The sequence below is a fragment of the Bos indicus x Bos taurus genome, chromosome 13, assembly GCF_003369695.1.
Source record: "Bos indicus x Bos taurus breed Angus x Brahman F1 hybrid chromosome 13, Bos_hybrid_MaternalHap_v2.0, whole genome shotgun sequence".
Lineage (NCBI taxonomy): Eukaryota > Metazoa > Chordata > Mammalia > Artiodactyla > Bovidae > Bos > Bos indicus x Bos taurus.
The window spans coordinates 15,696,384-15,720,981 of NC_040088.1; the positions used below are offsets into that span (position 1 = coordinate 15,696,384).

General features: G+C 40.6%; 1 protein-coding gene and 1 pseudogene across 1 annotated transcript in view; both read right to left on the bottom strand.

Moving 5' to 3' along the window:
* Positions 1-24,598, bottom strand: part of DHX35 (DEAH-box helicase 35) — a 69,565-nt gene that overhangs the window by 42,019 nt on the left and 2,948 nt on the right. Inside the window, exons 2-5 of the mRNA XM_027558544.1 lie at positions 20,572-20,705; positions 16,026-16,118; positions 7,322-7,399; positions 1,743-1,847 (exon numbers count right to left, since the gene is read on the bottom strand). Of these exons, the coding sequence (XP_027414345.1) occupies positions 1,743-1,847; positions 7,322-7,399; positions 16,026-16,118; positions 20,572-20,705 (410 nt within the window). The remainder of the gene's footprint in view (positions 1-1,742; positions 1,848-7,321; positions 7,400-16,025; positions 16,119-20,571; positions 20,706-24,598) is intronic.
* Positions 12,955-15,684, bottom strand: LOC113902846 (annotated as a pseudogene).

The window sequence follows — 24,598 nt, forward strand, 5'->3', positions numbered from 1 at the left end:
TTACCTTCTCTGAGCCCAGCTCCTCATTTGTAAAATGGAGAAAATAAAAGTATCTGTCTCGCAGAGTTACTGTGAGAATTAAGTGAGAGAGTACAGTGCACATGTACAGGGCTTAGCAAGGGCCCCAGCACACAGAGAGAGCTCAAGAATGCCGATTATTAATATTACCGTTAAGGATTAAGGAGTGTTTATGAATATGCTTCAGAAAAACGCAGTTAACAACTAGATGCTGTTATTCTCATCCCAAAACAAGTCAGTCTTTAACAAAGCTAAACATTTCCCTCACAGGCTATATCTTAGTACTTTTCCTTTTTGTTTTGCTTTTTAAAGCATATTTTTCTTGGACCTGATGCGAGCTGCCACACATACACACGGGAGTGCAAGTGAGAAGGCACCACCAGTGAGAGCCCACCAGCTGGGGACTGAGTGCCTGGAAACCTACCAATGGAACACAGGACTTTTCATAAAAGACTCTTTGAAGAGTCATGTGATCATGGAACTCACTAAAAGCTATCTAAAAATTAGCTAGTGTAAATGTATTTGGTGGTACAGAAGAATAAATCCCTTACCTAGCAAAATGAATGTCAAAAGAAAGAAAATACAGACCATTTAGAAAACAAGTTCCACATTTTTACAAATTACTGCATTTAGACCATCTATTTTCAGTTCCTTTGCAGCAACCTGAGAGGTAACTGAGATTCTAATAACCAATGTTTATTTCACCAAACCATTTTCTTTTTTTTTAATTTAAAGTTTTTATTACTGAAGTATAGTTGATGTACAATATTATGTAAGTCACAGGTGTACAATACAGTGATTCACAAGTTTTAAAGGTCATGCTCCAGTTATAGATATTATACAATATTGGCCACAGTCCCCATCTTGTACAATGCATCCCTGTAGCTTATTTTCTACATTGTATCTGTAGCCCCTAATCTCCCACCCCTGTTTTACCCCTCCCTCTTTCCTCTCTCCACTGGTAACCATGAATTTGTTCTCTGTATCTGTGAGTCTGCTTCTTTTTTGCTATATTCATTACTTTGTTGTATTTTTTAGATTCTACACATAGGTGATATTATATAGTATTTGTTTTTCTCCATCAAAGCATTTTCATTCATTGATCCTAGCACTATCTGAGGAGACTCTGATTTGCACAGTGGTATGCAGTAGACACTGCTGAGCTGACTGTACCCTGATTCTATGACGCTAATTATTTTAATAGTAGCAACGAGGTCAAAACACACATAAAATCCATCATCATGTGAAAATGGGCCAGCGCTAATTAGCACAAATAACATTTATGAATTCTACACTTTATCAATTTATACTATTTGTCCCTGTTTTTAAGTCTTTTATAGCTAAGTTTCTATATTTAGACAGCTACGTGGATTGGTGGGGAGAAACAGTGAAACACACATGAGAAAGGACAGCTTTGAGCTCTGGTTCTACCACCAATGGGCACGACATCAGGCAGGTCACTCAACCTCCCAGGTCCTCAACCTCTTCACCTGAAGAACCAAGGGCATAACTCTACTTCCAAAGTCCTTTCTGGGCTAAGATGTGAGGACACAGAAAGAGCTCTGTACCTCTCAACACGCCGATTTCCCTGAGGGCCAGGATGCTCTCATACGCTTTCTGTCATGGCATTAGAGGCTTATTCAGCAGCAACGGCTGCGTGTTTTTACCTCCCCCCAAATAATCTTCTTCCTCATTTACAGAAGGAAACCAGCTGTGAACCTCACCTTAATTCTCGTGGCCAGCGGGTTGGTGCAGTCATCAAAGCGGATGCAGTAGCCCACCTCATGGCCCAGCACCGCACCCCTTTCCTCAGCCACTCTCCCTGCAACCTTTGGGAAGAAAGATCATGCTGAAAATAGAGACACAGAAATTCCTGCCCAGAGCACACACTATGGAAAATCTAAAGGTCACTTATTTTTTAAACAGTATGCTGAACACAGTGGAAAATGAAAAGAGAAAGGGGCAGGTTAGCAGAGAACTAGTGTGATAATCTTTACAATGATCAACTTTACGTTGACTTGAGGCAACTTATAAGAACAGTAAGTATGGAATAAAAATAGAATCATGTAAAAAGGTTACAGATCAGGATCAAAGAAATTATAGATAATATTCAAAAGGTCAAAGCCAATGAGAAAATTTTTAAAACACAGATATGCCGAAGTTATTTGAGCCACAAATTCAGCTCTAGATTTCCTGGTGGCTGAAGCAAAAAGGGAAAAAGAAGAAATTTCAAGATTCATCCTTTTCCTAAAGCTTTCTTTAGCATACCAACTAGGGACAAATTTCCACGTCTTCATGCCTTGAAATAAAACAACTTCCACTGGACCACAAAGGCAAAAGAACAAGAATGACCAAATTCAACACTTGGTCACGTTCATTTTCTCTTTGGAAACAAAAGAATAACACTTTCGAAGCAAGATAATCTAAAATGATTTGTAACCATGTCCCAGCTACCAAAACGACTGAAAGGGGAAATAAAGCCAAGGATGCAGGTTAAAAAACTGTTACATGGAAGATGAGAGGAGAAAATTAATGAAGGCGCCACGTTAACATAATAAAGAAATGAATAACACACTATGAAGACCATGAAGTACAGATACATTTTTTACCTTTTCATTTCACGTTTACATTTCATTGTACATTTCACTTTTACATTTCATTTACATGACACATGAAAGGGGAGGGTGGGAAAGATAAAAAAGAATCCAGCTGTAAGATCTACTACTCCAGGCCACTCACAGGCTATTAATTCAACAACAGAAAATATCTGGGGACTTCCCTGGCAGTCCAGTGATTAGGACTCCAAGCTTCCAATGCAAGAGGTGTGGGTATGATCCCTGGTTGGGGAACTAGGATCCCACGTGGCATGTGATGCAACCAAATTAAAAAAAGAATGAATAAATAAAATAATTGCTGGATGCTTAAAAAAATAAATTTAAAAAACTATCTGATAAAATGAATAAATATAAAAGCAGAAGAGCAATAACACTTAGAACTTAGTTTACCTTGAAAGAAAATAAAGGGTTAATGCTCATTATGTAAACTATCTAACTAAAAAAGACCCAAAGGGAAGCAAAATTATAGAGCTTTCCCGGGGACCTGGCCTACCAACCAACCCCCAGGCATCTTGTCTCCTCCTTTCACAGGTCCTGAGTTTGGATCATAAGCTGACACAGGGCATGTCTGAGGCAGAGCTTTCAGCATCAGCCATTGGGCTGCATCAGCCATTGGGCTGCAGCAGCCCCAGGTCCAGGAGTCCAGAGGCTCTGCACCCAGTGCTGCAAGCCAAGCACACTGGGCGTTATCTGACCATCAGTGTTTAAGAAACTAAAGAGCAGATGAGGATCAGAAAGTGGCTCTGCCCAGTGACTTGAAATTACAGATCTCAGAGGCCAAGACAGAACCTGTCATCAAGCAGCTGGTGTGCACCACAGAATCTTTCAAAACATCTTATGAAACCAGAAATTCATCCTACACTGCTCTACCTCTGGAGGTTACAGCTCCCAATAACCAGTATTTCACCAGGACAGTTTTGTTATTGTTATTGTTTCAATTCCCACCCTACAGATCATTAAACTGTAAATCTTAAAAACTGGCACAGAGAGTGTGTGCATACAGATACTGGAGCTTATGGGGAAAACCAGCTTGTAAGAGTGAGCATAAGGGAACCAACCTCTCCATAAAAATGTGATCATTTTATGAAGTCAAACATTTATTTACTATTTGTATACATTTGCTATAAAATGGATTTTATTTTCAAGTTCCTTTTTAGAAATTTTCTGTATGGTCATACCACTAGACATCTGGAAAGCCATATTCTATGGGCTTTTTTAGTGATTTTTTTTTTTTTTACCTCTACTGTATAAGTTCTATTCCCAATAAGCTCAACAATTAGACAGGATAAATACTGATAGAAACAGATATAGGAAAAAGGAGGTCAAAAGAAAACCAGGGACACTTCCCTGGCGATCCAGTGGTTAAGACTTTGTATTCCAACACAGAGAGTGTGGGTTCAATCCCTAGTCCGGGAGCTAAGACTCCACATGCCTCTCAGCCAAAAAACCAAATCACAGAACAGAAGCAATACTATAACAAATTCAATGAAGACTTGTAAAAAAGAAAAGAAAGGCCAACCACCAATGACCGAGCACCTCCTATGTGAAGGTGCTGTGCTCCAAGCTTTCACAAAATGTATCTTATTAAACATGCATACAGTCCATTGGGTGGGCCAGAGACCCTCTTTTTTTACAAAGCAAGAAACTGAAAAAAGACAAGCTTAGCACTTGTCCTGAATCACAGGCCCAGGCGGGGGGGCCTGGTCGTGAAGTCAAACCCAGACCAGGAGTCCAGTGAAATGCTCATTAAGGAGCTGCCTCTCACTGAGATCAGGCAGTGGCTTGTGCCATCTGTTCTTCGGCTCTGACATCGTTTTCAGATTCTGGTCTGCACACAAAGTACTTGTGGAGATGGAGCATTTCAAACTTGACAGCTCTATTAATACTACTAGGCTAATTTATATACTTTTTGTCCTTTAAGAGAAAGCATGTGGTTGCATGGAAATTATCCATGGCTACAAATTTGGAGGAAAAATGCAAACTGATTAAGAGCTGGGATTCCAAACTACAAACAGAAAAAATTGCTCGAATGTTTTAAGTAAGTGAATCATCTTTCATGACATCAAAGGTTAAATCTAACGCAGCAGTCAAGTTGCCAAACCACTACTTCCATTTTTACATACACAGAAGAACTTGGAAAATGTTCATCGATGATGCCTAACTAGAAGACAAGTAGAAAGTGAACTTTGGGGGGAAAGAATAATGAAGTAATTAAAACTTAATACAGAAGAAAACTAACGCAAGGAGATAGAATTAATTTCTTGTCCAGGTAGAGATGTCAAAATAAAGGCATTCTGGGGACTTCCCTGGTGACACGGTGGACAGGAATCCAACTGCCAACGCAGGGGATATGGGATGGATCCCTGGTCTGGGAAAATGCCATGTGCCACAAAAGAAGTAAGCCCTGGAGCCCAACTACTCAGCCTGTGTGCTGCAACCACTGAAGCCCACACACCCTGGACCCCATGCTCAGCAACAGGCGAGGCAACTTCCATGAGAAGCTCATGCACTGCAACAGAGAGCGGCCCCCACTCGTCACAACCAGAGAAGAGCCCGCACAGCAACAAAGACCCAGGGCAGCCAAAAATAAACATTCACATTTAAAAGAAAAAATAAATTAAAGAAGTATTACTCAGAGAGACAGAATTCAGCCAAAGAAATCCAGTTTCAAAGAAATCACAAGCTTAAGCTAAAACAGCTTAAAGACGAGACAAAGTCACAGCAGAGTCGAGGAGAAACAAGGTCTCAAAGGGACAGGTCAGAAAAATCAACCTGTGGACATCCTCCAGATCTCACAGCCTGGACCTGAAAGAAACTACCGAGAGGCTTCTCCCAAACCTGAAGACAACCCCCCTAATTTACACAATGCTACAAATGTCAGTTACAAAGCTAAAGGAGCTTCTCTAGTGTCAGTGCAGTACCAACACCACAAAGCACATGTGAATCACCCACACGAGAGAGACACTGAGACACTGCTCTGCTCTCACTTGAGGGAATAAAGAGGGGCTCAGTGGGGACAGAGCCAAAAATTGCAGGAAGAAAGATTTACAGAAATGGGTCAGACTGTTAATTAACAAAAATACTATGTTATTTTCTGGGTTTGTTTTTTTTTTTAATGTTGGTGATATCAGGGTTTTGCTTTTTATATTATCAGTTTTTAAAATTTGTCATGTATTGTAATATCACCTCCCATTTTAAATATTCACTTCTCTAGTAGAGGAAAAACAAAACGCATTCAAAGAAGTGACTGTGAGACCCAGGTAGAGATGCAAAGAAAACAAAATCAAATAAGTCTGACTAAAAACAATCATGAACATTGTGGACAGGCTTGAAGAAATATCACAAAAGAAACTGGAAAGGCGATGAGCCCAGAGATAGTGATAAATATTACAAAGGCAATCTAATATACACTTAATTGGTGCTCCTAGAAAAGAGAAAAAAAATAAATGGAACAGAAAAGTATGCCGAGATATAACAGAAGAAAACCTGCCCTGATATAAAGTGATTTAACATGAAGATTTAAAAGTTCTTCCACATTTAAGAACAAATGAGAACAATCAGAATCAAGACATATCCCAATGAAACAGCAGTACTACAAGCATTCAAGCAGAAAAAGCAAGCTTGGAAGGTGAGGGGGGCTCTGCTGGACCTCAAATTATTTCTATACAGTGATGCTTTAGGCCAAAAGGCAGTGTCTACAGGGCTCTTACAGAGTGCAAATCAAGAATTTTATATCAACAAAGACCACATTCAGACATTCTCAGGCATATACAATTCAGCCAATCAAGAAGTAAAGTGCAAAAAAAAAAGTGAAATGAGCAATTCAAGGTTGGCAAAACCATGGAAAATAATTAGCAATTATTAAACTAGAATTGAAGTTAAATACCTGTGGGAGTTATGATTATAGAAAAGAACATGTACTTATAATCTTGAAATTAAAATTATAGTTCGGAATTTATCACAAATGGAGGAAAGAAAGGTGGAAAGAATAAGCGTGCTAATTTACTCTTATAATAGGCAACTACCTATAACATAGTTCCAAAAATAAGTAACCTTCTAAAGCTTTCTGTAATCCTTTTTCTTCGCTTTCAAGCTTTAATAAATTCTCTTGTGCTGAACAAATACTTACCCAAAGTTCAGTACTCCAAAGTTCCTATTTCAATGCAGTTTCTTCTTTTGTTAAATTCAGCAAAAACAAATATATGGCTACAAGCCCATTTTTACAAAATTATTTCTATCCATCTACCCACTCCAGTGTTCTTGCCCGGAGAATCCCAGGGACGGCAGAGCCTGGTGGGCTGCCTTCTATGGGGTCGCACAGAGTCAACACGACTGAAGTGACTTAGCAGCAGCAGCAGCAGCAGCCAACTATTTATCTAAACAGAAAATGAAGCTTAAAATGATGTTCCCAAATATTCACACTGTGTTTGCTATGTGGTGAGATTTGGGGTTTTTTTCCCCTAATTACTTTTTCTGTTTGACTTTAGTACTTTATTATTACATAAAAATTCATGATGTACAGGTATCAATTTTACAAAAATAATCAGACCATAGTTCTTTTTAAGCTGAAGAATTAAATTCTTGAGGAGCAGTGTCATATTCATCTGGAGTTTGTAGGAAAGAAGAAAAAAATAAGTCACTAAAATAGAAGACACAGGCAGAGTCTTTCCAGCAAAAAGGAAACTCACTGTAACAGCAGCCACTCTCCGGGGCTGGGTGACTCCCACCACTCTTCCTTCAGCCGTCCAGCCAGCTTCTGCCAGGTACTGCAAATAAAAGCATGTTTCAGCACACACCTGATACCACTTCACCAGAAACAATCTACCCCAGGATGACCCTGGGTTAAAATTACTGACAAAGGAAATAGCAGATGGTTCTTGTTTCAGCAGATATTTTAAAAATTATTTTGCAAATGAGGGATCTGAGGTTTGGAAATGTGAGGTCATTCACTTTAAGTTCATAGCACATGTATAATAAATTCAACATTCTAACTCCCCCGTCTTATAAAATGTCCCATTCTTCAGCTGCCCCAAGGAATAAAAGAACTATCCATGGGGCGCTCAAAACCCTGCTAAATCTGTAGAACAAAGAATTTTAAAGTACATACATAGTTCAATGAATATCATCCGTACAAAACATTTTAACCAGAGTAAATAAAAACAATTACGATTTTTAAAAAGACCAATAAAACATGTCATTGCAAAAAATTAGATTTTAAATACATGCAAGTATTCCACTAGATATTATACATTAATATCTAATATTTAATAAACATTAAATTAGATTATCTAATTTATTTATTTATTTGCCACATATACTTATTTCTTAGTTATTTGATTATATGCATTTTTAACATGTTTTTGTAGTGTCTAAATTATTTTACAATAAATACATATATTACTTCTATAACAGAAACAAAAAGATTAAAAATACTGTTACATGTATCTGCTTGTTTGTTCAAAAGACTAATAAAGGAAGGGCAAACTAGAAATTAAAGAGAATGGTTTTCTGAGGAGGGTTGGTAGGAAAGGGGTGGAGAAAGGGAGAAACTGAAACAGGGGAGCAGAGACAAAGAGCGGCAATGCTCTGAGCTGACCTTTGTGTGCAGCTCTGACTCTCAGAACTAGAGTCATGTTGCATGTACTCTTCAAATACCCAAACAAATACACGAGAAAAGCAACCAGATGTCAAGGGAAACCAAAAAGAAATGCAAACACTAACAAATGACCCTATCTGTATTACAAATAACTGACTGACCACCCTGGAGAGGGTAGAGAAGAAAATCAACCTAGGATATTGGAAAACAGAACCTTGATGAAAGTCAAAGACAAAAAGAACAGTACCTCAGTGCTATAATCTAGTTAGTAAATGTTAGGGGTACGGGCTAGCAATTCTGGAGCTATTTTATGTGTTCACTACAGTTTGGCCACCTGATGCAAACAACTGACTCAATGGAAAAGACCCCGATGCTGGAAAGACTGAGGGCGGGAGGAGAAGGGGACGACAGCAGATGAGACGGTTGGATGGCATCACTGACTCGACAGACATGAGTCTGAGCGAGCTCCGGGAGTTGGTGATGATGGGGAAGCCTGGCGTGTTGCAGTCCATGGGGTTGCAAAGAGTTGGACGTGACTGAGCTACTGAACTGAACTGAGAGTTTAAGAAATAATAAATACACTGCAGACAATGAGAATGGAGTTTCTCACTATGGAAGAAGAGTTACAGATAAGGAAAGGCTACAATGAGTTCTATGCCGTTGGACTGGAATCCATGAAGTATCAGCATAAATTTGTGATTTTTAACATACACACAGATTGGCACAGATATATAATAAGTGTTTTTACATAGGAATCTAATACTTCCCTGATAGCTCAGTTGGCAAAGAATCCGCCTGCAATGCAGGATCTTCCTGACCCACATGGTAAAGAATCCACCTGCAACGCAGGAGACCTTAGTTCAATTCCTGGGTTGGGAAGATCCCCTGGAGAAGGGAAAGGTTACCCACTCCAGTATTCTGGCCTGGAGAATTCCATGGACTGTATAGTCCATGGGGTCACAAAGAGTAGGACACAACTGAGTGACTTTCACTTTCACTTCACTTTAATAAGTATATTATATATATTTAATACATATTATATATATACATAATATATGTACATAATTAAGGAAGTCCTAAGTCTGCCCACTGAGTCTGCCCACTGAGACTTATAGCAAAGACACCTCTGTAACAGTGAGCACTCTAGCACCAAAATACTGATTTTTAAACAGCATTTCCCAATAAGAGGAATCAGGGCTCCTTGGAGAGGTGGCTGACCCCACTAACGTGCAGGAAAAATAAAAGATGAGCATGAAACACTTTCTGTTACTAGAAAGTAAGGAAGTGTTCAAAAATGAATGGAGTCTTTTAGAAAGAACACAGGAGCCAAATTCAAGGAGCTCCTAATGACCAAAGCTGGACCATTTTGACCAACACAATAAATAATTATAGCATTGGGTTTTAACCCATACAACAAAATAAATCACCATGAGTTCATACTGATATACAAAAATAACTGGATAAACAAACAAACAAAGGAGAAAGGACAGTTCTTCCTTACCGGAGATGTCACTTAATAAAGGCAGAAGGGAAAGGGAGTAAAGTCATCACTAGGCAAACACCTGAGTAAGTGCTGCAGACAAGATCCACTGAGGGCTGCTACGACCAGCGGGTGACAGTGTGAAAGAAGCAGAATATCTGCAGGTTAAAAATATCTCCTCCAAGATACTTACAACTACAAAGAGAAAAACTTTACAGGTGAAACCTGGGACCTTAACAAAGTGATCAAATAAACCTCACCAGATGAGACTTTTTAACATTTCAGCCCTCTTGATACAAGGCACCAATAAGGACACATCATTTCTATGGGATTCTTGCCAAAAATCCAAGCTCATTCTAATCATGAGAAAACATCACATAAACCCAGACCGAGGAACACTCTATAAAATAAATGCCCAGTACTCTTCAAAAATGTCACGATCAAAAAAAAAAAAAAAATGTCACGATCATAAAAGATGAAGAAAGACTGAGGAACTCTCACAGACTGCAGGAGACCAGGAAGAAATAACAACTAAATCCAATGCAAGAATCTGATCTTCCGAGAAAGAACACTGGTGGGACAATTGATGAGATTTAAGTTAAGACCTACAGGCTGCTGCTGCTGCTGCTGCTGCTGCTGCTAAGCCGCTTCAGTCGTTTCCGACTCTGTGCGACCCCATAGACAGCAGCCTACCAGGGTCCCCCGTCCCTGGGATTCTCCCTCCCTATTATTAATGTTCTACTTTTGATTACTGTATCATGTATGGGAAGTGATGTAAGGGGTGTAAGGGAATTTTGTATTACTTTTGCAACTTTCCTATACTCAAAAATTAGCTAAAAATAATAATTTAAAAATGACTGTAAGGAACAAATTGTTTTAGATAATGTCGGGTTTTTGTCATAAAAACTGTGAATACAAAATACTACCAATCACCCCAACCAACACAAATGCAGAAAGACAATTATAAGAATAATGGCTAAGACTCACCAAGCACATCACTAAGTGTCAGCAACTGTCTGGCATGCATAACCCAGTTTAATCCTCACAAAAAATCCAATTTGGAAGGTACCAGCATCATCAACAATTAAGAGATGAGGAAACAGAGAGGTCATAGGACTTGTCCAAGGACACAGATAAAAATCTAAGAGTTGGGATTCAAGCTCAACAAACCAAACCCACATATAGTTAAGTTGCTCAGTCATGTCCAACTCTTTGCAACCCCATGAATCACAGCAAGCCAGGCTGTCCTGTCCATCACCAACTCCCAAAGTTTACCCAAACTCATGTCCGTTGAGTCAGTCGGTGATGCCATCCAGCCATCTCATCCTGTCGTCCCCTTCTCCTCCTGCCCCCAATCCCTCCCAGCATCAGTGTCTTTTCCAATCAGTCAACTCTTCGCATGAGGTGGCCAAAGTATTGGAGTTTCAGCTTCAGCATCAGTCTTTCCAATGAACAACCAGGACTGATCTCCTTTAGGATGGACTGGTTGGATCTCCTTGCAGTCCAAGGGACTCGAAAGAGTCTTCTCCAACACCACAGTTCAAAAGCATCAATTCTTCAGCGCTTAAACCACATAACCAGGACACAATTCTACCATCCAAAATAAAACACACTCATTTGTGTCAATCTCTTAGTAGTAGTGTTAAGGCAAAGAAAAACTAAGTCTATGATAATAAACCTGACCATGAAGCCAATCTCTCAATATATCTGAGATTCAGACTTCTGCTTGCTTATGTTTGCTGACAAGTGGAAATACAAAGATGCTGCAAATGTAGGTATAGTGCAGACATCAAAAGGCAGTGGATGTCACAGAGGGAGACTGTGGAATTCCACCTCAGTTCTCTCTGCTCTTTTTAAGGGTCATCAAATCTGTTCTTCTTGTTGAACAGTGGGATTAGGAAGAACTCCACTGAAAACTTTAATAAAAATTGCAGCAAAAGAACTTGTTTTCACAGTCCACTGTTTTGACAGAGCTCTAGGAAAAAAATATCATCTAGCTTCCACATACAGTTTGTGAAATTTCAAAACTGGTGCAGGGTGCTAGGGCATGCTGTACTTTTCCAAGGAAAGATATTACATAAATCTAGCAAAATAGTTTGTTGACAAAAACTTGCTTCATATTCTTGCCATGACCTTCAGTTCCTCAGTCCTTCCAGTTCTCCTATGCTGTAACTCAAATTTAGCTCCCCAAGAAGGTGGAAACTGTGACTCTCTCAGAGAAGTGTAACTGAGTAATAAGGAAAAAGAGGATAATCCACAGCAAGGAGAGCAGGTATTTGGGCCAATAACATAATCAATCACAAGCCTCTAGTCATTTTCACCAGCAAAGCTTAGAAAATTCACTGTTTACCATTTATTCCTTTGTGTTTTTTTGCATTTTGTACCATGAATGGATCCCCTATTCAGAAAATACAACACTTATTTTAAAAATACAACTCCTAGAATTTCTCTGGAGGTACAGTAGTTGAGACTTTGCTTTCTCATGGAGTGGGTGCAGGTTCGATCCCTGGTCAGGAAGCTAAGATCCCACATGACTCATGGCCAAAAAAAAATACAACATAAAACAGAAGCAATACTGCAACAAACTCAATAAAGACTTTAAAAATGGTCCACATTACAAAACTCCTAAAACAATACAGGTCCTTAAAAACAATTAAATTCAAATGCATATGCCCTTTGACCCAGCAACTTATAACTACTATATTTATTCTATAAGTATACCTGTATATGTATGAACTGAGACAGGTGCCAACTGACTCAAAGCATCATTGTGAGAACATAAAACTGGAAACAACCTACATGTCTACCAACTGGAAACTGGAAAAATAAATGATGTAGAATCTATGCAACTAAAAAGAGGATGATACGCTAAGTGGAAAAAGAAAATAAACAAGGTGCATAAAATATGTACAGACACTACCATCTGAATTTTCAAAAGGGGAAGAATATATATATATATGTGTTTTCCTGTAAAAATTATCTTTCTGTGTAAAACCAATAAAAAAAAATCTCTATCCAAGAAAACTGTAGCATCAATTACATCTGTATAAAAGAAGTATCAGAAGACAGGACAGGGAGGTGGGAGGGAGGGGACATACGTATGCCTATGGCTGATCCATGTAGATACATGGCAGAAACCAACACAATATTGTAAAGCAATTATCCTCCAATTAAAAATAATTTTTAACTGTTAAAAGAAGATAGGGAAATCTTCCTCTTTTTATATCCTTTTGTGTCTTGAATTTTAAACCATGTGAACCTATTAAATATTCCCCCAAAATTAAAAATACTAAAATAAAACTTAAAAAGAAACTCCCTGTGTTTGCTGCCATACTGCCAGGCTGGATCCTCAGACCCCAGTTCTTTCTCCCCTTCAGAACATGCTTTCCTGGACTCAGCCCCCCCAGCAGGTGCGCTGTGACCCCTGGCAGCCAAGCCTTGCTGGGGGCAATGACCAGACGGTTGCGCTGTACTGTATCACTGATCCAGGTGTCTGATACCCATCACTGTGGGAGGACTCCATGCACCGCCACCCTACTGCAATCAGACCTGGCCACATCATTTGCTTTGACCAATGAACGTGACAAGTGTCACTTCCAGGCCACAGTTTTAAGCGCCAGCTCATGACCCTGTCATCTACTACAAGATCCACAAGTCTCTGACAGGAGCTGCACCATCATCCTGGGTCCCAGTGACCATGTGTGAGCAACCCACACCTTGGGTCATCAACCCCAAAAGACCACACAGTATGAGGAAGAAAGAAACCTTTGTGCTCTTAAGCCACAGAAATTTTCAGGTTCTTTGTTATCCTAACAGAGTTTATCCTCAGCTGACTAAACAATCACACCAACTAATGCAAAACAAACTAAGATCATCTAATACCATGTGGCCATTAACCTCTGTTCTACACTCCCCATCTCACCACTCTCTACGCTGTCCTCAGCAGTAACATGAAGATAATAACAGTGCCTGTCTCACAGGGCCACTGAGGATAAAACAGTATGTGTAAAGTGATCCCTTTATGTAGCACTTATAATTACTACTTATTGTTACTTGGTTTATTATAATTATTATTAATAACCAATAATCACTCAGAAATGTAACACGGCCCTTTTCCTGTGTCTCTAAGAAACAAATAATATGCTAGGGTTTTGTTTTGTTTTTTAGGTGCTAAATACTCTTTTATTTGATTCTACACATAAACCACACTAAAATGCCTTTCATTAAAAGGCAATATTTTAGATAAGAGAATTTTAATTAAATTGGCATAGTTAAGACCAAAAAGATAAAGTGGACATTGTCAGTGTCTCTTCAACCCTTGCCTTAACAGACTAATTGAAACATACCTGAATCTTGTTCTGTTCTATGTGACAGCGAAGGCACTGTCTCAGTATTTTAATATATTAATATAATCAGTTCTAGAAATCTACATAACCAATCCTCTAAAGGGCTGGAGAAGGCATTCACCACCTCCCTGAAAAGGTTAACATTCCTTATTCACATTCAATCATCGCTTTAGAAGAGGAAGAGAGTGACAATACGTGTTGAGCCAGAATTACTATCAAAATTCAAAAAGCTGATCATATTCATTTAGCCACAAACCAATCTTATTGAAATCAGGATTGTCCAACAGAAACATTCCATCAGTCATGCATGATCTGAATTTTAGTGTATGAGATCAATTTAAATACAGTACACACAAAAATTCATGAAACATTTCTGTTTCATAATAAATAAGACAGTGGCCAACGATTACTCATTAGTAGCTTTTTTGAGATAAGTTAGCAAGTCTTCCCTTTCTTCTCTTTAATGTCAGCAAAGGTCATTTTTGTTCCAGGGATGTATTTCTTGGGCTTCTCCAAGTATTACATCACCATCTCCTCTCCCCAGGTGATGCCCTGGTTCCTGCTGGCGCTGGTGTAAGAGAATCTAGCCGCCTGACCTGTCTTTCACTCAAACGGACCATGGAAGTTCGGCCCAGTTTTGTGCTTGCCTCTCTTTTCCACAGTAGAGCAATGGGCACACTTCTGAACAAAAACCTCCCAGTCCTTCTTGACATCACCTATTTTTAAATCATTCTTTCTTCATGCACACCTGAGAGGTCCCTGCTCACAAGCTGAGTGTCCTGCTCTCTCTATGCTAGGGTCTTGGTACCATCTACTCGTATGTTCTCCCTCCAGGTCTCCCGTCTCCGCTCCTCTGCTGTCCTTTCCCTCTGTCTACTATTCCCCAGCTGCACACTAGATCACCTGGGGAACTTTTAAGAAATACCTGTGTCAGGGCCCCAACCTACACCCAGTATCGTGTTGGGCAAAAGAAGCTTTACTTTTTCTTTGTAAGAGTTCAAAAATAGGCAGAACTAATCTACAATGCTAGAAGACAGAATAAAAGTTATGCTTGTGTGTGTATGCTTGCGGAAGCAGGAAGAAACGGCAAGTGTCCAGAAGAGGACACAGGGCCTCCAGGGTGCCAGTGATGTTCTATTTCTTGATTTGGGTGCTGGCAGTACTGTATTCACCTGCGAAGGTTTACCAAGCTACAGTTATGATCTATGATATCGGAAGTATACGTATCTTATACTTCAAAAAAATCTATACTTCAAAGGGAAAGAAAAACCTGCAAGGACTCTTATCCCTGACCACTTAAATATCATGCCTCACCCTCCAAGTCGTGGCTCTTAAGACACACTTCGACTTCACCCTGTCTTTCCACTCTTGATCCTACCTGACCACTCTGTTGAGCCCCAAACACCTCTGCACTCCAGTATCTCTACCCACAGTATTCACTGCATGAGGACATCTTCCCAGCTGGCTCCCACTGATCGTTCAAAGTCTATCTCTTTGTCTTGTTTCCCCCTTTCTTTCATTTCAAGATTAAATGCCATTTCTCTTACAAAACCTTTCCCGATCCTCCTTTCCACTTCTATCCACAGCAGAAATGATTTGGCCCTCTAAGAGAGATTTCTTCCATAGCATTGTATAATTCTATAATACACTGTCCATTTTTATTCACAACTATAGCAGCATCCATCTTACCCCTCCTCTTCTGCCTCTCATGCAGGAGACATGGGTTCGATCTGCAGTCTGGCAAGATTCTACATGCTGTGGGGCAGTAAGCCCATACATCACAATTACTGAGCCCATGTGCTGTAAAGCCTGTGCTCCATAAAAAGAGAAGCCATCGCAGTGAGAAGCCTGTGCACCACAGCTAGAGAGGCTTGCTGCAACTAGAGAAAGCCTGTGCTCAGTAATGAAGACCCAGCACAGACAAAAAGAGAAAAAGAAAGTGTTGCAAAAATAAATAAATATATACTCACTTGTGGAATCTGTGTGCTTTTCCCACATCCTGTTTCTCCAATTATCACTACTGTCTGATAGTTTTCTATCAAGTATAATATGTGATTCCTCAGCTGAAAAAAAATATAACCAAACACTATAAACAGACATACATTTTCTCAAAAGACCTAAACAAAGATATTTAAACATTATGAAATGAGCTATTTGCCAAAAGAAAGGACATTTTCAAAAGGAACTACCAAAACATATTCCAAATATCTATCAAAATGTATCTCAGGTACTGTTGGTATAAGGCAACACAATTGCAACTGAATATAATAACTTATCAAAATATATAACGCACATACTTCTTGATTCAAGAATTCTACTTTTAAGAAGTTATCCTAATACATGTGGACAAAGATGTATATACAAGCATGCTCATTGCAGTGTTGTTTGTAAGTACCAAAAATCCAAACAGCCTATATGTTTATCAACAGGGGAATGATTAAACAGTTATGAAAAGACTCCAATAATGGAATAATATGTAGCCGTTAAAAAGAACAAATGCCTACTTGTACTGATGTGGAATGGTCAATGAGGTCTGCTATGGTAAGAAAGCAAAATGCAGGACAGTGTGATAATACACTACTATTTATGTTTTTTTAAAAAAGGGTAAATACACATATGCTTCTTTACATATAAACTACTTTGGGGAAAAGCAAAATAAGGCACTGGTAACTGTACTGTCTCCAGGGAGGGGAAGAAAGTGGGGGGCAGGGAGCAGGCATATGAGGAACCCCTTTAACTTTGTGCAATATGCATGCATCACGTTATTTTTCATTTACTAGCTGGTGAAAACAAAAAGAATATGCTTTCATCTCTGCCTCTACAGCCAAGTGCACAATAAAGCACCTACACATTACCTCTGTATTTCAACTGGGCCTTCTGTTACCCATTCAGTGGGAGAAGAAATGCTATTTTGGCCACTGGAAAGTCACAGACAACTCCAAGATCCCATGTACTCAGTTTCAGAATGTACTTCTGTACCCACATTTGATAACAGACACACCCACTGATCTGTAAAGTCATGATGATATTCCATAAATTCCTGGTTTGAGGTAAAAATCTGCCAAATTCTCCTACTCTCATCACCGTTCAACTCATCTGACTCCACAGAAGACTGAGACATATGATGCTGCCTAATTGCTTAAATAAGGTATTGGGGTGTTTGGGGGTTCCAATTTACATTATTTAGGGTCTAAATAGGAGAAGGAAATGGCGGCCCACTCCAATATTCTTGCCTGGAGAATCCCAGGGACGGGGGAGCCTGGTGGGCTGCCGTCTATGGGGTCGCACAGAGTCGGACACGACTGAAGCAACTTAGCAGCAGCAGCAGGGTCTAAATATGTAATTCTCCAGTTTTAGTGTAAAAATCTTTTAGAATATTTTTATTATCGATTTAACAGATATTAAATAGATATTTAACTATTTGTTAAAAATGAAGATTCCTAGCTCTACCTCCAGGGTTTCTGATTCAGCAGGGCTAGGGTAAGTCCAGGAATTTGCCATTTCTGCAAACACCCAAAGGGGATTCTGCTGCAGGCAGTCTCATGACTCATCTCGATGCTTTCCTTTCAATTGCCTGGACTCTGCACTTTCTTTTGGGTTAGTTTTAGGCAAGGAAAGGTTTGGGTTCTTTGCAACCATTTTGGTAACTGATATCTTGTCAATCCATCTGCTGAATGGATGAATGGATGAATGGGTGGGTGGTCAAAGACAACTTGAAAGACAATTCGAATACAGACAGAGACACACATGGCATTCTAGGGAAATAACATAAGAAGATGGAAATAAGCAAACTATATGAACTCTATTCAAGAGGTGCTAGAAAAAGCCCATGAAAGGCTCCAGGTTTGATTTGGGAATGAATTACTAATACGAGATGTAGTGAGGGCCTTCAACACAGTCAGTCTGGGCTTTACTTAGGAGGCAGTATGTGCTGTGTTGCAAGAAAACTGGGCAGTGGTATACCAGAGTGATTTAAGCGTGAAGAAACTGAAGGCACTAATTTACTTCATGTGCTAAATATGAAGCAATGCAAATGCATATTTGCACGCAAAATGATGTGTGACATTCAAGAGAGAGATGACAAGATGATTTCCAGTTTAGAGACTGGGAAAATGATGGTACCACGAACAGGTACAGGCAGGGAAATCGAGGAGAGCTGGTGCAGAGGACCAGACTGAGCTTCAACGAGGTTTGAGTTTAATGGAATAAGAATACAAGCTTGCATTGCAGTGTCCAGGGCCCAGAGAAAATGACAGCCCACGGGAGGCAGCCAACTGAAATGTCACCTTGAAATGGCACTGGGGAAAGGGGGAATGAGCCTTAGATTTACTGCTGCTTTAGTTTCAACTTCTATCTTTAAAGCTACTTTCACTTTAAGTTTTAATGGGGGTGTGGTGGTGAATGAGTTACTTTTATCGTTTTCGTCTCCTGTGCTGTACTAGGTCACTTTGGTCATGTCCACCTCTGTGCGACCTCATGGACTGTAGCCTGCCAGGCTCCTCTGTCCATGGGATTCTCCGGGCAAGGACACTGGAGTAGGTTGCCATTTATTCCTCCAGGGGATCCTCCAGAACCAGGGATCAAAGCCGAGCCTCCTGCATTGCTGCGATTCTTTACCGGCTGAGCCACCAGGGAAGCCCTAGATTTATCTTTAATATCTTATGAGATTACAACTGTGCTTAAACTCTGCTTTGATTTTTATCAATAACTTACACCTCTCATCTTACCATTTTTAATTTGATCAATGTTACCATCCTTGTTTTTTTTTTTCCATCTGTTGTTTCATTTATTATATTTTACAAGTACAGCTGGTGGATGAAGAAGAGTCCAGAAAAGTAAATACTCAGTAAACAATAATTAACCTTGTACTTAAATGTGCATAACATGTCAGGTATTTTACTAAATAATGCTCCATGTAGATTATGGCATCTGGTCCTCATAACAATCCTATGAGGTAGGTCCAATATTACAGACAGGAAACAGAAGCTCAGGTGCTGAAGTAAGGTCACACAGCACACAAATGATGAAAACTGCCTTTGAACTCTGAAGTCTAGCTCAAGTCTAGACTCTTCATCACAGCTCCAACTGTGTCCCTCCATGCTGAACCTACAATCTTATCTTCTGAGGGTCAAACTGGTTTACATTCACATATGATGGTTGAGGTTAATCATCTATAGAAGAAACCCAGACTGTCAGTACAGGAGTGACTAAGATGTCTGGGGTCACAGAAAAGTCTGATGGAGGTGACTTGGCTACATTCAGAAGGCAGCTGCTTCATATCCATTTGGACAAAGAACATATTAATAAAAGAGGAATTTTTAGCATAGTCTAGACAAAGAAACTCTCTAAGAGCAAGAACCTGACGGCTTTCACCCAACACTGTACAGAAGAAAAGACAGACACCAGTGCTGGTGGCCCCACCTACTTGAGTCGTTCGAGGGGCCTCATACGAGGCAGCGGGACTTCATCACCCTACATCAGGGGCTACAGGAAATAAATATCCTTCAACTGTATCTAAACCGCCTTTGGCTCTGGGCCCACTTTCTGATTATGGCTTGACTTTCCATGTGGACTTGGCAACAGGGAGAAAGTGTGCTCATGGACTGTATTCTCTGTACTGGAGAACCATGGCTAACTGTAAATGAATATACTCTGAATTCTAGTTTAACACTTTGGTTTCTGACAAGATGAGTGTAAGTGCATTTCATGAGACTAATAAAATCATGCATCTGGATGTGCACGTGGTATGTAATAACCACACCCAAATGCCATCACTCTCCCCGTGGGCGTTAACCTCTTCAACAGAAACCACCTGCTGCTGCTGCTAAGTCGCTTCAGTCGTGTCCGACTCTGTGAGACCCCACAGACGGCAGCCCACCAGACTCTGCCATCCCTGGGATTCTCCAGGCAACAACACTGGAGTGGGTTGCTATTTCCTTCCCCAATGCATGAAAGTGAAAAGTGAAAGTGAAGTCACTCAGTCATGTCCGACTCTTCGAGACCCCCTGGACTGCAGTCCACCGGGCTCCTCCATCCATGGGATTCTCCAGGCAACAGTACTGGAGTGGAGTGCCATTGCCTTCTCCAGAAAGAACCTGATATTTCTAATTAATCTTGTGTCAAAAAATATGCCTTAAAAAAGCTAAAATTGGCCATATGCCAGTAAGCTACTGAAAATGGATGCATGAAAGTTCACTGTGCTGTTTTCTCTACTTTTCTGTATGTTTGAACTTGTCCATAATTGAAAGCAAAGAGGGGAAAAAAAGAATGTCACTTCATTTCTTTCAGTTTTTCCAATATGCAAGATCTAATTGAAAAAAACCTTAAGGACTTTCCGGATTTATAAGATTAACACACACAAGTATTCTAAAGACACCCTTCAGATAGGCCATCTCTGAGCTCACTGCATTCTAAAGGATCATTAACAGTAAGAGGAACATTATTCACTTCAGTGCCAAGTATTAAGCCACTGCAGGCTGCTTCGGGCCGACGACTGAACATGCTTATTCAATGTACCTTGAACACTGGCAGCTTCTGCCTCTGCTGCTCTATAGAAAGGGCAGCATAAGGGTTGTAAACAACAGTTGTTGCCGAGTTTTCAGCTAGACTTTGTCTCTCTTCAGAGATGCTGACACCTGGCCCCTCTGTACCTGCAACAGAAATGTTTTTGGGTTTTGTTTTTTTTTCAGATTCTCTGATACAAGGAACAGGAAAATTGTGAGAAAATTACAAATTCAAAGATGAAGATATACAATGGAAGCCATGCGTTTTTATTTCAAACCACTAAGAGTAATTTCAGGAAAACATTTAGAAAGGTACCTGTGAGACTACAGAAAAACATCATACTGGTGTCAAGAACAGAGGAGATGGCAGTCCCACTGGGCTGCAAATTGTTTACACACAACTGTAGGTGACGGAGGACAAGGTGTTGAGTTCTGGTCACCAGGCTGGGATTATTACCAAACTCTTAATATAAGTGGTGGGAACCCACCAGGAATTAGCTGAAGCAAACGAAGAATCCTAACACCGTACGATGGCAGCAAGGTTCAGGGTCAAGGGGTACCAGGGACTCAAACACCGCCTGGCCTTTCTCCTTCTTTCTCTGCTCCTCTTAACAAGCTCCTTTCTGGGCTGGGTTCTCTACAGGAGCTGGAATCAAGGCTGCAGCCAATGCCAGAGCTCAGGCTCACAGTTCCTCCACCATTCACTCACTCATCCACAGAACAAAGATGATTGTGCCAGCGATACAGCAGTGAACACTACAGATGCAGGCCCCACCTCTGAGCAGCTGACTTGCTTCTCTTATTCTTCCTTCCAAAGGAAGAGGACTTAGAGCATCAAGTGGTGATGGAGAAAGACCCAGGGAGGGGGACCGGGAGTCCCAGGTGTGTGCTATTTGGAAGGTGGGGACGGCTTTCTTTCCCCCAGTTTAAGGCCATTGCCCTGCCCGATCCAGTCAACCATGGCCCTGGAACGGGCTACAACAATTGGCAGCTTCTATTTGAGTCACAGAACTGAAGTGGTTGGGAAGGAAGTGCTGGTCTACTATGCTGAGCAGATTAGACACCAGATACCCACAGTGGCTTCTTCTTTTTTTAATTATTTATTTGGCTGTGCTGGGTCTTAGTTGCAGCATGCAGGATCTTTAACTGCAGCGTGTAGGACCTAGTTCCTTAACCAGAGATTGAACCTGGGCTCCCCTGCATTGGGAGCAGGCATCTTGGCCACTGGACCACCCAGCAAGTCCTACCACAGTGGCTTCTTGGTAAGAACAGTAACAAACTGGGACTCAGGGAGGAAAAGAATAGGGAAGCCACATCCTGCCTGTTTGAAAAACTGTTTGAGGTCCTATGAATTTTTAGCCTGAAAAGGAAAATGCCTTAGGAGTAACATGGGTTCCATTTTTATGATCAGCCTCTGTAGTCTGTCACACCAAATTGTTTGTGCATCCCAAGACAGAACTCAAGAGTTGTAAGTAAATGGAACAGGGTTCAGAATTCAATTCAACATAAGAAAGGTATCTCTAAAAATAAGACTTGTTCAGCACAAGAGACTGTCGCCTTTGGGAATTAATAAAAACCCTCCCTAGAAGTTCACAGCCCTCTGTGAGGGGTGCTTCAAGAATAATTACCCAATACTATCATCACCCAGGTTTTCTGAATGCATAATCCATGATGCTATGTAAAAGTGCAAAGGTTTTGTGATCAGAATACTTAGCCCAGTGATTTACTTTTACATTTTTAGAAGGGTCCCAAACCCCCCTGACAATCTAATAGAGCCTATGAACTCCATCTCCTGAAAAATACACCAGGGAGTAATTTATGAGAACACAAAAACGCTGGAGGTCCAGAGACCACCCCCAGAGCTAAGTTCAGAATCACCGCTGTAGCTCTCTGATTCCTTTTCCATTCATTTCTAGGAACATAGTTGTATTCCGGAGGTCCAAGACCGTCAAAAATCAGGTAAGTGGGGCACTACTATATTGTTTTTGCCAAAATGTTGACCTTCCTTTCAACAAGATAAAAGACAGAACAGGACTTGGAACAAAGCCTGCACTCAAAGAGGCACATTTCCTTTCCTTTCTCCCTTTATTATCACTACATCGGATTAATTCCTTGTGATCTTCACTCCAGAAAACTAGAGCAAAGAAATAGCTTATCTTCATCAGCTCTGCTTTCATCCTGAATTCTCTTCTTTTCAACACATTTTAAACCTTTATAGCATGCTTAGAATCTTTTAACATTGCTCCTACGTCTCACCTCCTCCCACTCCAAGATTTAATCCACCCAGGTGTCTTCCTGACTACCCCAACCCTCCTGTCTCTAACCTATAGCCAAGTTCACCTCGGTACATGCGGTTATGAGGTCTTTTACAAGAACAGGTGCTGTCAATCAATGAGGAGCACGTCTCCTCCATACAAAAGACTCCATTCAGCCAAACTAGGACTGCTTCCTGGCTGTCTATACATACCATGGTCCATTCTGGCTGCCTAGGGTTTGTTTTTCCCTTGGGAATATTCTCAGTGCTTAAATGAGTAACAAGTTTGTAATTCTTATAAATTATAAAGGCCTTCACCTCTCCATCTATAAAATAAGTTGATAACAGCACGCCCCCTCCCCCTCTTCAGCATTCCTTCTAACCCAATTTTTCAGTTTAAGTGGTGATCCATCAATGGGTTATAAAACTCATGAACTTCTTTAATATGCTATGCGACTCAATTATTTTGGTGTTTGGGATACTGCTGAGGCACCATCCCACTCTGCCTTTGTTCATGCTAAACTAGAAATCAAACAGAAGTATCAGAGTGCATTCCAAAAAGCACTGTTGTTTTTGTGCAACTCTCTTCAATTGTGTGTGTGCACACACATGTGCGTGCGTGCTAGATCACAGCACATTTCTTGCTGTGTATCAGATCAAAAACTCTTCAAAGCTGTTGCTATAAAGTCTTTGCCAGACACGTGGTCAAACACTGATTTATCACTAAATATCTGTTGAATGAAGGAAGGAAAATGGCCAGGCCCTTCTGATTCACTTGGACTAACACGTCAAATTTTTTTTTCCCTACACAAAACTCAGGCAGCTCCTACAAAGATCTTAAGGCAGAGATCACAAAATGGTAAAGATCACAAACTATGAGGTCCCCAAACATGCCATCGTTAAAATGTTTGAAATCATTAGTTTAAAACATGTAAAAACTTAGCATTCTAATCTGGGTGTTGAGGCCATGTGACAACCTTTGGGTGGAACCACACAGAGCTTCCTGCTTTAGACAGGATATTGTATACCTCGGGCTAATTGACACAGTACACACTCCACAGTACACACTCGAGTTTGCCACAGTTCCTTCCTCTCCTTACTGCTTCCACCCTGCTGCTTCACTCATTTAGATTGTCCAACAGGCCCCTGGAGCTACCTGAGCTTGTGACTCCCAGCCTGTAGGACACATGTTCCTCTGCCCTTATACCCAGTCTCAGTCACTTCCCTGACCTTCCCTGTGTATTTCTCGTATCCTATTTTCACACCTTCAACTTCAGTTTCCTCATCTGTAAAATGGAGTAATACCTCCATCACAAGACATCGTGACCACTTAATAAGATGACGTAAGTAAAAGTGACTAGCACAAAGTGTCCAGTGTCATCAAATTCATTACAGTTAATGACAGAACAGTTTACCTGGACCAGTGGTTCCCAAACTTTAATGCATACTGGAATCACCTGGAGATCTTTAAAAAATACTGATGCTTGGTTCTGAGCCCCTCTAGACTTCTCATTTCGGAGAAGGCAATGGCACCCCACTCCAGTACTCTTGCCTGGAAAATCCCATGGATGGAGGAGCCTGGTGGGCTCCCGGGTCGCTAAGAGTCGGACAAGACTGAGCGACTTCACTTTCACTTTTCACTTTCCTGCACTGGAGAAGGCAATGGCAACCCACTCCAGTGTCCTTGCCTGGAGAATCCCAGGGACGGGGGAGCCTCGTGGGCTGCCGTCTATGGGGTCGCACAGAGTTGGACACGACTGAAGCGACTTAGCAGCAGCAGTAGCAG